The 15,357-nt window shown below is 28.6% G+C and overlaps 1 protein-coding gene and 2 non-coding genes across 3 annotated transcripts; 1 reads left to right on the top strand and 2 right to left on the bottom strand.

Annotated features, from left to right (window-relative positions):
- Positions 1-3,593: 3,593 nt before the first annotated feature.
- LOC149495534 (small nucleolar RNA R71) lies at positions 3,594-3,700 on the bottom strand. Its single transcript, XR_016321524.1, has one exon. It is a non-coding gene; the product is annotated as a small nucleolar RNA R71 (small nucleolar RNA).
- Positions 3,701-9,241: 5,541 nt separating this feature from the next.
- Positions 9,242-11,136, top strand: LOC149495533 (protein neprosin-like). The gene is made up of 7 exons (XM_089723357.1): positions 9,242-9,388; positions 9,471-9,563; positions 9,660-9,872; positions 9,977-10,126; positions 10,239-10,292; positions 10,389-10,526; positions 10,630-11,136. Exons 1-7 carry the CDS (start codon positions 9,245-9,247, stop codon positions 11,020-11,022), a joined length of 1,185 nt encoding a protein of 394 aa, XP_089579483.1. The 5' UTR covers positions 9,242-9,244; the 3' UTR covers positions 11,023-11,136.
- Positions 11,137-13,921: 2,785 nt separating this feature from the next.
- On the bottom strand, positions 13,922-14,028 carry LOC149495532 (small nucleolar RNA R71). The gene has a single exon (XR_016321513.1). It is a non-coding gene; the product is annotated as a small nucleolar RNA R71 (small nucleolar RNA).
- Positions 14,029-15,357: the final 1,329 nt, after the last annotated feature.

Below are 15,357 nucleotides of genomic sequence, written 5' to 3'. Positions count from 1 at the left end.
TTACTAATTGTTTTAGGAGGAAAATCACTTTTTATGGTTTGTTCATTTACTATCCATTCAGGTCTTCTATCTCTAATTGTTATAGGGTTTAAATCTTTTTCAGATTTATTTTCTTTAATTAATTTATACCAATCAAAGAAATTAATTTTAGTTTGATTATTTATTTTATATTCTAAATAGTCATATTTTAATTCTTCAAAAGTGTAAATTTTTAATATCTTTTTCATTTTAAGTAAATTTTTAGTTTTAGATATTTCTTTTATCAAACTTTTCTCAATATCTATTTTACTAAGAACATTTAATTCTCTATTTATATCACTAACATTTTCAGTGATAGCTGAAGCTGTTGGTGATTCAGGTGAATTGACTAAGGTTGACTGTTGATTTACATAATTATCTACAGGATTATAAACTGCCTGTGGTATAGAATTACTATAATCAACACCTTTCATTTTACTTGGAATGTCTGAAGTTGAATATCTTGGTTTTACTATGGTTTGAATAATTGGTTTAGATTCATTATCTTTGTATTTAGCATAAATCACAGAAGGTATGGAGGAACTAGGTTTATCATTTTCATCTGTTGTAACAGAGGAAGATGACCCTGTATGCCTCATACTTTGACTGCGATTAAATTTTAAAGTTACTTTACCATCTTCAAATTGTTCAATTTTTTGCAAATTGACATTTGGTTTTATTTGATCAATAACTGGAGGAGGTACAACCCCTTCTAAAATCCATTCATCTGGAAGTGTTATATCTTTCCATTGGATGGTTTTAGGAATTACTGTGTTTGTTTTAGTCAAGTCTGTTTGAAGAAATCTTGTTTCACCAATTTTAGGTTGTAATTTATATTTAGTACCAAAAGCTGAATTCATTGCTTTATAATGAATTTTATAAATTAAAGCTATAGGAATCGATCCTTGCTTCATTTTATAATTATGAGTTTTAATTTCCAACACTATACTTTCTAAAATGTTTAAATCATTTAATGAGACAGTCATATCTGGATAGATCTCAAAGGAGATCGGTCCTTCACTTAAGCTAGTCTCAACTGATCCTAATAAAGAATCTTGAAAATTTAAAAATCTAGCATCTCTTACTACGGCAAGAATACTAGTATTTAATCCTTCTCTGGTTAAAGGTTTTATTCCTACTTGAATTAATCCTATATGTATATATTTATATTTTTTACTTTTATGATGTTGCAAAGTTTTAGAAGACAAAAGAGTTATCCTTTCAAAAGGTTTACTTAATTGAAAATCTCTTTCTTCAGTTTTAATAACATAATCAGTTTTAAATAAATTAAATTTAGAAATTTTATATATTTGTTCTTTATCAACTTTAGGAATTTCCCATTCATCAATAGCTTTACTAAAATCTTGTAAAATTAATTCATTTCTATTTATTACCCTTTTAATTTCTGAGTTATCTGAGTCTTCAGATTTATTACTACTAGCCGATCTACATAATAAAGGATCCATTTTATTAGATAGCATAGATTTTAATGACAGTGGTCCGGTTATACTAAACACCAAAGGAATCCGGTTATGATATCTCAAGAATTCGGCCAGGTTATACCCTTCAACTGCCCTACCAATCGGGACTTACACACGGGTTCAAAAATAGGCCACTTACTGTATCTGATATCTCAAATGGATAACCTAGGTGTATAGTTCAGTTGAACCATATCAAGATAACCTATGATATATTAATAAATTGGAGACTTTATATGTATATCGTTTAGCAGTTCTAAATCCTTAGGACCGTTTAATTATTTACTCAAACTCAGATATTTAGTTGATTTTAATATTTATAAATTAATAAACATATCATACATATTAAAACCTATATAAGCATGAACTAAACAACGATCATTATCAATATACATATTAATCAAAATATCATTAATATATATGTCAAATAATATACTATTATCAATAGGATTTATAATCATATAAATCATTACTATTATCTTGGTACGTAGCGTTGTAGCACAAGGTTTCCCTTGTTTATCAAGTGCAATGATAAACACCAGGAGGTTACGTGTTTCCAGCTGATATACCAAAGATTTTTAATTTGAATAGTATTTATTTATAAACATACAAGAATGATATTTCTGATGTGGAAGATCACGCTAAGGTGCAACCACAGAGCATACTTATATACAACATACAAATCACAAATCAATTTAATATTTATCAATCAACTCAACCAATTTTAATTGATTTTATTTTAATTAAGGTTTTAGGGAAGGTGCAACCACAGAGCATACTTACAGAGCATACTTACAGGGGACTGGTTACCCGCACCTCAGCCGGATTATATTACAGGATTATAAACTGCCTGTGGTATAGAATTACTATAATCAACACCTTTCATTTTACTTGGAATGTCTGAAGTTGAATATCTTGGTTTTACTATGGTTTGAATAATTGGTTTAGATTCATTATCTTTGTATTTAGCATAAATCACAGAAGGTATGGAGGAACTAGGTTTATCATTTTCATCTGTTGTAACAGAGGAAGATGACCCTGTATGCCTCATACTTTAACTGCGATTAAATTTTAAAGTTACTTTACCATCTTCAAATTGTTCAATTTTTTGCAAATTGACATTTGGTTTTATTTGATCAATAACTGGAGGAGGTACAACCCCTTCTAATACATAGAATATTAAAGTTCTTTGTTTTTATTTAACCATTTTCGAATATTCCGTTTCTTTTTTGTTTAATTCTATTCTAAGTTTTATTTTCTTTTAATTAATTGGTTAAATTAATTTTCGAAAATGACAAAAAAATAGTAATAATAATATAATATTTAAGTCTTTCTTTTATTTTATTATTTTTCGGATATTCATTTTATTTTATTTCCTTTTCCCTTTTTATTTTAATTTAAAGTTTACTTCTTTTAATTAATTTTGTTAATTTTTCGAAAAAAAATCTTTTCTTTCTTTTTCTCATTATCTAGCCAACTAATCTTTTATGTTAAGATTAAGAAGCGCAGAATTAATACATCTTGATCTAGAAATTAAAAGAATAGCTCGCGCTTTGAGAAGAGAGAATCCGAGGTATCAAAAAAGAAGGTGCAGCCTAATATCGAGAAGCCGCTGAAGTGCATACTCAATTTTAGACATAGTCGAACTAGCAGACCCGCCGGAGATTCCCGAACAAAATCATGTTAGGTTCGAGATCAATAATTGAGAGCAATAACTGAACGAGATGGCCGAAGAGAGAACTTTGTGGGATTTAAATGTTCCTAATCCCGAAGGAGCATAACCAGCTATCGTGAGACCGCTAATAGCAGCCAACAATTTCAATATCTAGCCATCTTTAATTTCTATGGTGCAACAATAGCAATTTGCAGGATTACTAGAAGAAGATCCTAATGTTCACATCGCCACATTCCTGGAGATTTGTGAGACATTAAAATAAATGCGCATCGGACGAAGCAATTAGATTGAGGCTGTTTCCATTTTCATTATGAGATAGAGCAAAACTTTACTTACATTCTATGTCTATTAGATCATTCACGACCTGGGATGAATTGAGTCGAGCTCTTCTTTTGAAATATTTCTCGCCTAGTAAGACTATGAGGCCAAGGAAAGAAATATCCAATTTTCGGATAAAGGAAGATGAGACGTTGTACAAAGCCTAGGAGAGATTCAAAGACCTTCAACACTAATGTCCACATCATGGATTTGAGAAGTCAACTCTAGTGCAATTCTATGATGGAGCAACACCAACAACTCGAAGTGCCTTAGATGCTATTGCTGCTGGATCGTTTTTAAAGAAGAGAATTTCATAAGCATATGGATTATTAGAAGAAATGGCAACCAGTGGCTATCAGTGGAATGAGGAGAGAAGTAAAACAAAGAAGGTAGTAGGACTTTTAGGTGTAGATGGATCGACACTTTTGACTACCAAGTTTGATGCGCTTGCCAAGAAATTAGACAACCTAAGTGTAAATGCAGTAGCAACTCCGCTAATGGGATGTGAAGTTTGCAAAAATATTGGTCATACAAGTATGGAGTGTTAGTATGGAATGATTGAATATAAAGTGGAATAAGGTAATCATATTCAGCATAATTAGTAGCATAGACCTCAAGGAAACCCATTTTCAAATACCTACAAACTTGAGTGCAGAAATCATCCAAACTTTTCTTGGTCGAACCAACAGAATCCACCTCCTAAACCTACCTTGACTAACAATTCGAGATCGCCACCACTTCCAAAAGCCAAATACTCCTCAACCCTATTAGAATCCATAAACACAACCTTAATAAAATCCTACATAGATATAATGTTATTGCCTTTAATTTATAGATATAATGTTAGATACAGATATATGGATGTAAAAATTTATATGAACTAGTCATGTATCTGTGCAATGCCGGTTTATACAAATTTATATATTTTTGTTGTCTTATATGAAAATCTTTTAAGAAAGTTCTTGAAAAGTATTTACGTAGTCATCTCTTATGAGTGACAAAACCAAAAACATATAAAAGACATAATTATGAATGTACTAAAGTAATAAAATATCTATAATATTAAAATTCTTCTAGCAAGAATCACAGTTGGTGAATAAATCAATATCCAAACATGAGCCAAATTCTAAAGTGAAAAATGTGTACAAATAGTCGAGTATTATTTGAAATTGTCAGCACTTACATTATAATTGTTGAACATTAAAAAATATCAAAACATTCAATAAACTATCCACAAAAAGATAAAGCAAGAAAGGAAAAAAAAAATCAAATATCGTATTATTAATTTATAGTAAATTCACTTTAAATGTAACAATGATGATACATCGTCAAACAGCCTCTTCAACAATATTATTATCTTTTTGAGTTTTTATTCTTTTGAAAGGATCAACATTAAATTCCTTTAAACTATAATCTTTTTTAAGCAAATTTGTGCATGAATATAAATTTATATCAACTTTAAAGTTTAAACCTTTTTAATTCTCAAATTATAAACTAGAAATTTGATTATCCTAATTACATGTGGTGTTCAAAGCTTTAATTGTAAAGTTTATTATCTTTGAAATTCTAAAATTATGAACTAAAACTTTAATTATCATAATAAATTATGATAATTAATGGAGTATTGAAATGTTTAATTATAAAGCCTCCACTTACATATTATCATAACATTTATAAAATTCAATTTACAACCACCTCAGCATATTAAATTTCTAAAAGAATGTCATAGTAGTTTTCAGAATTCTATTTTTATATATTTATATAGATAGATATATAAATATAGATGAAAAGGAAATTTTTAAACTCGAAAAATAAATTTAGAAAATATTAATGAATTACTTTTTTTTGAAAATATTAATGGTATCATCAATTTCCTTAATTATTAAAAGTGTTAATGTTTCAATTTCTTTTTTAATATTAAATGAAAAAAAATATAATTAATATTTTTAAATAATTAAAAATAATACTCCTTCCATCCCATTTTGTTTGCATGGTTTGACAAAACACGCATATTAAGAATTTACTCAATAAAAATTATTTTGCTTTTTTTACTCTTAATTTATTAAATAATTTATTAAGATTTTAATAAATGTCCTTTATTTAATGAGCAATCATAAAGTTTATTATGAAAAAAATAATTGTTTAAATATATAAATTTGAAAATCTTGCAAACATTTTGAAACATCCAAAAAAGGAATAACAAGCAAATAAAATAAGACTGGGAGAGTATTAAAATTGGATATGACACAATGCATGGAGACATGATTAGTTAGTTGTATACATTTGGTTGATATTGATTAAATTATATTCTCATACTATTTAAAGAAGAAAAAAAAGTTATATTCTCAGTACACTATTATTTAGAGTTTATTTTATACCATAAATAACAATTAAAAATAAATTAACTGCATTATACCTATAACTCGTGTATGGGATCACCCATACAACAAATCAATCAAAAATGATTTATTGAATTAAAGGAGGGCATTTTTTGACCATATATTGAGAAAAAAAAAATAAATGAGTAATAATTTCTTAAAATACCCTTTTTGAATTGGTTCGGTTTACAAGTGGTCTTATACACCAAGTGTAGACAATTCTTATCATATCAATAGGATTCTCTTTCTTTTTGTGCATAACTCACAATAGTTGTTATTAGGGGTATAAATTAGACAAGCCAGATCACGAGTTGTTCAATCTCAACGCATGAAAAGTTTGAAAAAGCTCATCAAGTCTTATTGAGTGTTTTTTTTCAATATATATATAATATTTGTTTTAGACTTACTTGAGTTTTGAACCGACCTTCGAGCCTGATAGGTTGGAGCTCGCTCATCTCGTTTACATCCCAAGTTGCCACTTATTGATTGGCAAAAACTTATCCAAATTTCCCTTAAAAAAAAAAGGCTTATCGAAATTACATTACTGTAAAAATCAACTTTTATCCAGACTACCATCAATGTGATTCTCCTTCCTTTTATGCAAAATTAGCAAAAGAATGTTATCTTTTCATTTTATGATAAATTTAAATTTGCAAATTCTATCTTCATTTTCATTTCGTATCTACTTTATTCAATATCATTGTCTCTGTTCTCTTAATTTTGATATTTTTTAACTTTCTACAAGAATTAAAAAAATGATTGAACCATCTCAATCCTAGAAAAAACAAAGATAGTTAACTAAACTATCTTTTACTCATTCCTTGTAATTAAAATTGATAAAGTTTAGTGGAGATATGGAAAAGAGTAAAGTTGAAATACAATAATTAGTAGTATTTTAATTTTCTAAAGGTGTCATAAAAAATAAAAAAAAAAAGGTCAAAATGTATCAAAATTAATGGAAAATATATTTATTATTTTATTAATTAAAGATATTAAAGCAAAATATGATTAGAGATATTAACGGTGGTATTAATTTTAAATTGATGATATTGCCTTTAATTTATAGATATAATGTTAGATATAGATATGGATGTAAAAATTTATATGAACTAGTCATGTATCTGTGCAATGTGCGGTTTATATAAATTTATATATTTTTATTGTCTTATATGAAAATCTTTTAAGAAAGTTCTTGAAAAGTATTTACGTAGTCACCTCTTATGAACGACAAAACCAAAAACATATTAAAAAGCATAAATTATGAATGTACTAGAGTAATAAAATATCTATAATATTAAAATTCTTCTAGCGAAAATCACAGTTAGTGAATAAATCAATATCCAAACATGATCCAAATTATAAAGTGAGAAACGTATACAAACAGTCGAGTATCATTTGAAATTGTCAACACTTATATTATAATAGTTAAATATTAAAAAAAATTAAAACATTCAATAAACTATCCACAAAAGGATAAAGCAAGAGAGGGAAAATCAAATATCGTATTATTAATTGATAGTAAATTCACTTTAAATGTAATAATGATGATACATCGTAAAACAGCCTCTTCAACAATATTATTATCCTTTTTAAGTTTTTATTCTTTTGAAAGGATCAACATCAAATTCCTTTAAACTATAATCTTTTTTAAGCAAATTTGTGCTTGAATATAATTTTATATCAGCTTTAAAGTTTAAAGCTTTTTAATTCTCAAATTATAAACTGGAAATTTGATTATCTTAATTACATGTGGTATTCAAAGCTTTAATTGTAAAGTTTATTATCTTTGAAATTCTAAAATTATAAACTAAAAATTTAATTATTATAATAAATTATGATAATTAATGGAGTATTGAAATGTTTAATTATAAATCCTCCACTTACCTATTATCATAACATTTATAAAATTCAATTTACAACCACCTCAGTATATTAAAATTTTAAGAGACTACCATATCAGTTTTCAGAACTTTATTTTTATATCTTTATATTGACAGATAGATATATATAGATAAATAGATATGTAGATATAGATAAAAAGGAAATTTTTTAAACTAGAAAATAAATTTAAAAAATTATTAATGAATTACTTTTTTTTTGAAAATATTAATGGTATCATCAATTTCCTTAATTATTAAGAGTGTTAATGTTTCAATTTCTTTTTTAATATTAAATGAAAAATAATATAATTAATATTTTTCAAATAATTAAAAATAATACTCCTTCCATCACATTTTGTTTGCATGGTTTGATAAAACAAGCATATTAATAATTTAGTCAATAAAAATTATTTTGCCTTTTTTACCCTTAACTTATTAAGATATTTACAAAAGTCCTTCATGAGCAATCATAAAGGTTTTTATGAAAAAAATAATTGTTTAAATATATAAATTTGGAAATTTTACAAACATTTTGGAACATCTAAAAAAAGAATAACAAACAAATAAAATCAGACTGGGGAGTATTAAAATTGGATATGACACAATGCATGGAGACATGATTAGTTAGTTGTATATATTTGGTTGATATTGATTAACTTATATTCTCATACTATTTAAAGAAGAAAGAAAAATTATATTCTCGGTATACTATTATTTAGAGTTTATTTTATACCATAAATAACAATTAAAAATAAATTAACTGCAATATACCTAGAACTCGTGTATGGGACCATCCATACAACAAATCAATCAAAAATAATTTTTTGAATTAAATGAGGGCATTTTTTGACCATACATTGAAAAAAAAAAATAAACGAGTAATAATTTCTTAAAAAACGCTTTTTGAATTGGTTCGATTTACAAGTGGTCTTATACATCAGTGTAGACAATTCTTATCAAATCAATGTGATTCTCTTTCTTTTTGTGCATAACTCACAATAGTTGTTATTAGGGGTATAGATTAAACAAGCCGGACCATGAGTTGTTCGATCTCAACTCAAGAAAAGTTTGAAAAAGTTCATCAAGTCTTATTGAGTGTTTTTTTCAATATATATATAATATTTATTTTAGACTTACTCGAGTTTCGAACCGAGCTTCGAGCCTAACAGGTTGCAGCTCGCTCATCCCGTTTACATCCAAGTTGCCATTTATTAATTGGCAAAAACTTATCCAAATTTCCCCCAAAAAAAAAAAAGCTTGTCCAAATTACATTATTGCAAAAATCAACTTTTATCCATAATGATTAACATTCTCGTTTCCATTTATTCAATATTATTACTTTTTTTAGAAGAATTGAACATTACTATTAATTAGCAAATTAAGAAATAGCTAAGTAACGTATCTTCCTACCAAAAATTGTCTATTCTACATTCATATAAAATCATTGCCTTTTATCTCCGTCAACACATAAACATAGCATCTAGTTCCTTAGAAGTCATGGCTTTCAAGGTTGCACTAGCAATTTTGCTTTTATGGTATTTATCGCCAACATGTATTGGAAGAACATTATCGGTAGAAGAGGATTTAGAATTAGAGAAGGAGCTCAAACGTCTTACTAAGCCAGCAGTGGAAACCATTCTCGTTAGAAACTAACTTTTTCCTTTGTTTGTAATGAATTTATATCTTAATATTTGGTATTATTAATATGTTTTCATACATACAGACAATATATGGAGATACATATGATTGTGTAGACTTTTACAAACAACCTGCTTTTGATCATCCTTTACTCAAGAATCACTCTTATCATTTTCAGGTTTTTTTTTTCTTTCTTTCTTTTTCTTTTGAATCAGTTTCATTTGTTTAATCTAAATTAAATATATAGTAATATTTTAGGATTTCTTTAATGCAGATGAAACCTACATCCTATCCCACGGGAAGGAGACAGAGAAATTCTTCATCAATCTTAAGACCTGAAACTCTATGGCTAAATGGCAAAGGTTGCCCAACTGGTACAGTTCCAATCAAGAGGGTTACAAAAGATGATCTCATCAGAGCCAAATTAGCTGCAGAAATATATGCTTCAAATGTGAATCCTCAAAATGCTGCTAGACCTGGTGTTCATGTAAGTTTATGTCCACATATTTGCATTACTACCCTCTTAACATTGCATAAACCCAATAAGAGTTTGCTGAAATCTGGCTATCTAGTAACTAATACATGAAACAGTTTGCAGGTGGTCGTTTGTCAAATGGGAAGTACTATGGAGCTGGAATGTTTACTAGCTTGTACAATCCAAAATTGTATGATAAAAGTCAATACAGTTCAAGTGAAATTAAAATCCGAAATGGTCCTGATAGTCTTATTTTTGGATGGACTGTGAGTTAACTAGATTCTATTCCTTTTTGCTAAATGTAAATTTCATATTTATCTTGTGCAATTTCTTTTAAACAATCATCATCAACTTGTTGTGATGTTATGTTATTCTTAGGTCAATCCTGCAGTGTATCGAGATACTCGTACTCGCCTTTTTATATACACAAATGTAACGTTATGTTTTTCATGTTTATAACTTTAAATTATCTGAATTCTAAGTATTTCATATTAATAACTATTTTCGTATTATTTTGTCTCTTAATAGGCTGGAAACAGTCACTGCTTTAATACTCATTGCAGTGGATTTATACTCAATAGAGCAGATATACCTCTTGATTTTGCTTTCCCTCAACTTTCTGAAATAGGTGGACCAACATATACTGAACACTTTTTCGCCTACAAAGTAAGTTATTATCTCAAACATCAATACTTAAATTTTCAAAGTATTTCAGATTTAGCCCGACATCATATATACTTTTGTTTTTTCCTTGTATGATGATGTACAGGATGCAGCTAATGGAGATTGGATTTTTCAAATTGGGTGGCAATCAGAGTACAGTACCCAAGTTGGATGGTGGCCGAAAAAAATTTTCACAGGATTGGCAGATTCAGCTACATACATAGAATGGGGTGGAGAAGTATATAGTCCTCCAAATATTCCTAGTCCTCAAATGGGCTCTGGTAATATTCCAAAAGATCATATGAGCACAGACTATAATTCATTTTGTGCAGAATTGACAATCGTTAATGAAAGTCATCAAACTGTGAATGCTCCAAAAGTTGAGACATATAGAGATGTCCCTCGTACATATTATGATGCTTATGACTCGGGATACGTTAGAAAGGATTACAAACATTTGATGTGGTTTGGTGGTCCAGGGACTTATAAAGGAAATTGACATAGACAATATTATTATTAAGCTTACAAATAATTTTTATATTAATTGAAGCTTTCTACTGCTGCAACTCAAAAATTAATCTCCAATAATGATTGTAACATTATCAAATAAATAAAAGTGTAAATTTAATCGTCTTTCTAATGATATATTACTTATCAACATGTCAGGTAATCTATTCATTATTTACTCGTTTATGCTTTTTAGTTTTTTTATGACGTGCGTTGTTGATGGCAACAAAATATGCATGTAATTTATCATTTATTTTAATTAAATTAAGTTGCTTTTGGTTACAAAGATTGGAATAAAATCTCATTTTCATGATTTTTCTCTCTTTTTTAATTTATCACTTGAGCAACATCAATACACATATTCTTAAGCGAAAATGGACTAATTCATGGTCTCATAGATGCTTTCATCAATGAAAAAGAAGGCTCTTGAAATCAGCAATTTGAAAGCCCAATGAGTTGTCCAAAACCAAAGGAGTCCAACCAGCTAAAATCCCAAGAAACATTTAGCCCAAAAGAAAAGAAGAAGCCTAAGTGAATGAATTTGGACACCTGAAATAATAAACCCCGCGAATGAGCATCTGACAGATTATCTGGATTAATACTGCACCGTTTTGGAGGTGCAATGTATCTGATTTTGGATTCAACTCATTATCAATTCTTTCCAAGGATTGGGCGGTGCAAATGAGAAAATCAGTGCAAGTGGGTGCAAGTGGACCAACCCTAAAACAAGAACAAAAACATTATATAAAGAATGAGATGAAAGATTTGGGGGTTCCAACACAAAAGGGATTGGAGTTAAGAGAGCAATAATAAGGAGAGACAGCAGCCATTGGAGTTATTACAACACAAAAGGAAGCAAAGAAGCAGGAGTTATTTTACAAAACTTGGACGTGGGGCACAAAGGACAACACATCAAATATACTCCAAAGTTTGTTTTATTATGCCTCTTATTCCTTTTGTGTTATTTATATTGGTAGCTATATTTGTAATAATGCACCGCTAAAAATTCAAATGTAGTTATGAAATTTTTCTATTAGTTTAAAATGTAACCTTGAATAGTTTGATTTTACATTTGAATACCTATATTTTCGTGATTTAATGTGTGTGAACTTAATACTTGTGAGTATGTTGGTTTCTATATTTGCATGATTTTAGATCTACTTGTTAGATTGAAAAATTAATAAGTTAAATTGGATCCTACATATTAAACCTAAAATTTTAGATCTTAAGCTAAGTTCTTTGAAGGTAAAAATAATTAACACCAGCTTAAAGAGTTTTAATGGTGTTTTGCTATGAGAGTAAATGTCACATGATTTTAATATTCCATTTAAACTTGAGAGAGGAATTTCGATATCCTAAATTAGTTCTCCTTCAGGAATAGGCATAAACACCTTTTAATCATGTGAAGCTACCAGAGTAGATGTCACATGGTTTTAACAATCCATTTAAACTCGAGAGAGATATTTGGACACCTTAAATTGTTCATGGTTTGCACTAGAATTAATAGATATCCCATAGCTAGTTTGTCTCAACTAATTGATTGCTTGAATTTGCTTTTGATTATCTCAACTTGCTATTTTAATTTGTATTTATTTAATTCACTTTGTAACTTAGTTTAACGTTTCTCACCAAAACCGATCTTCCTAATAATTTGTTGAATTTGAAAATTAATAGTCTATTCCTTAATCCAAGTGGGACGATAATCTTTTTACTACTTGTACGTCCCGTGCACTTACGGAACACAATTCCAATGGCATCAAGTTTTTGGCGCCGTTGCCAGAGATTAGTGCCTATAATAGATATTAATTTAATTGTGAGACAATTAATTAGGAAATTTTTGTTTTGATTTATTTTCATTAAAAAAAACCAAATAGATAATATTTTCTTTCTTCTTAAGCAAAGTAGGTATGTATACTTTATATAGTTATTTTATTTTTAGTTTCAAAAACATATATATATGATACATAGAATATTAAAGTTCTTTGTTTTTATTTAACCATTTTCGACTATTCCGTTTCTTTTTTTTTTAATTCTATTCTAAATTTTATTTTCTTTTAATTAATTGGTTAAATTAATTTTCGAAAATGACAAAAAAATAGTAATAATAATATAATATTTAAGTCTTTCTTTTATTTTATTATTTTCGGGTATTCATTTTGTTTTATTTCCTTTTCCCTTTTTATTATAATTTAAAGTTTACTTCTTTTAATTAATTTTGTTAATTTTTCGAAGAAAAAAATCTTTTCTTTCTTTTTCTCATTATTCAGCGAACCAATCTTTTATGCTAAGATTAAGAAGCGCAGAATTAATACATCTTGATCTAGAAATTAAAAGAATAGCTCGAGCTTTGAAAGGAGAGAATCCGAGGTATCAAAACAGAAGGCGCAGCCTAATATCGAGAAGACGCTGAAGTGCATACTCAATTTTAGACATAGTCGAACTAGCAGACCCGCCGGAGATTCCCGAACAAAATCATGTTAGGATCGAGATCAATAATTGAGAGCAATAACTGAACGCGATGGCCGAAGAGAGAACTTTGTGGGATTTAAATGTTCCTAATCCCGAAGGAGCATAACCAGCTATCGTAAGACCGCTAATAGCAGCCAACAATTTCAATATCAAGCCATCTTTAATTTCTATGGTGCAACAATAGCAATTTGCAGGATTACTAGAAGAAGATCCTAATGCTCACATCGCCACATTCCTGGAGATTTGTGACACATTAAAATAAATGCGCATCGGACGAAGCAATTAGATTGAGGCTGTTTCCATTTTCATTATGAGATAGAGCAAAACTTTACTTACATTATATGTCTATTAGATCATTCACGACCTGGGATGAATTGAGTCGAGCTCTTCTTTTGAAATATTTCTCGCCTAGTAAGACTATGAGGCTAAGGAAAGAAATATCCAATTTTCGGATGAAGGAAGATGAGACGTTGTACAAAGCCTGGGAGAGATTCAAAGACCTTCAACACTAATGTCCACATCATGGATTTGAGAAGTCAACTCTAGTGCAATTCTATGATGGAGCGACACCAACAACTCGAAGTGCCTGAGATGCTATTGCTACTGGATCGTTTTTAAAGAAGAGAGTTTCATAAGCATATGGATTATTAGAAGAAATGGCAACCAGTAGCTATCAGTGGAATGAGGAGAGAAGTAAAACAAAGAAGGTAGCAGGACTTTTAGGTGTAGATGGATCGACACTTTTGACTACCAAGTTTGATGCGCTTGCCAAGAAATTGGACAACCTAAGTGTAAATGCAGTAGCAACTCCGCTAATGGGATGTGAAGTTTGCAAAAATATTAGTCATACAAGTATGGAGTGTTAGTATGGAATGATTGAATATAAAGTGGAATAAGCTAATCATATTCAGCATAATTACTAGCCTAGACCTCAAGGAAACCCATTTTCAAATACCAACAAACTTGAGTGCAGAAATCATCCAAACTTTTCTTGGTCGAACCAACGGAATCCACCTCCTAAACCTACCTTGACTAACAATTCGAGATCGCCACCACTTCCAAAAGCCAAATACTCCTCAACCCTATTAGAATCCATAAACACAACCTTAATAAAATCCTACATAGATATAATGTTATTGCCTTTAATTTAAAGATATAATGTTAGATATAGATATATGGATGTAAAAATTTATATGAACTAGTCATGTATCTGTGCAATGCTGGTTTATACAAATTTATATATTTTTGTTGTCTTATATGAAAATCTTTAAGAAAGTTCTTGAAAAGTATTTACGTAGTCATCTCTTATGAGTGACAAAACCAAAAATTTATAAGAGACATAATTATGAATGTACTAAAGTAATAAAATATCTATAATATTAAAATTCTTCTAGCAAGAATCACACTTAGTGAATAAATCAATATCCAAACATGAGCCAAATTCTAAAGTGAAAAATGTGTACAAATAGTCGAGTATTATTTGAAATTGTCAACACTTACATTATAATAGTTAAACATTAGAAAAGATCAAAACATTCGATCAACTATCCACAAAAAGATAAAGCAAGAAAGGGAAAAAAAATCAAATATCGTATTATTAATTTATAGTAAATTCACTTTAAATGTAACAATGATGATACATCGTCAAACAGTCTCTTCAACAATATTATTATCTTTTTGAGTTTTTATTCTTTGGAAAGGATCAACATCAAATTCCTTTAAACTATAATCTTTTTTTAAGCAAATTTGAGCATGAATATAAATTTATATCAACTTTAAAGTTTAAACCTTTTTAATTCTCAAATTATAAACTGGAAATTTGATTATCCTAATTACATGTGGTGTTCAAAGCTTTAAT

The sequence above is a fragment of the Jatropha curcas genome, chromosome 6 (genome assembly GCF_041381405.1).
Source record: "Jatropha curcas cultivar XTBG-Jc1 chromosome 6, XTBG_Jcur_1.0, whole genome shotgun sequence".
NCBI classification, from domain to species: Eukaryota; Viridiplantae; Streptophyta; class Magnoliopsida; order Malpighiales; family Euphorbiaceae; genus Jatropha; species Jatropha curcas.
The sequence above is the reverse complement of the archived record's forward strand: the minus strand, read 5'-3'. Positions and strand labels throughout refer to the sequence as shown.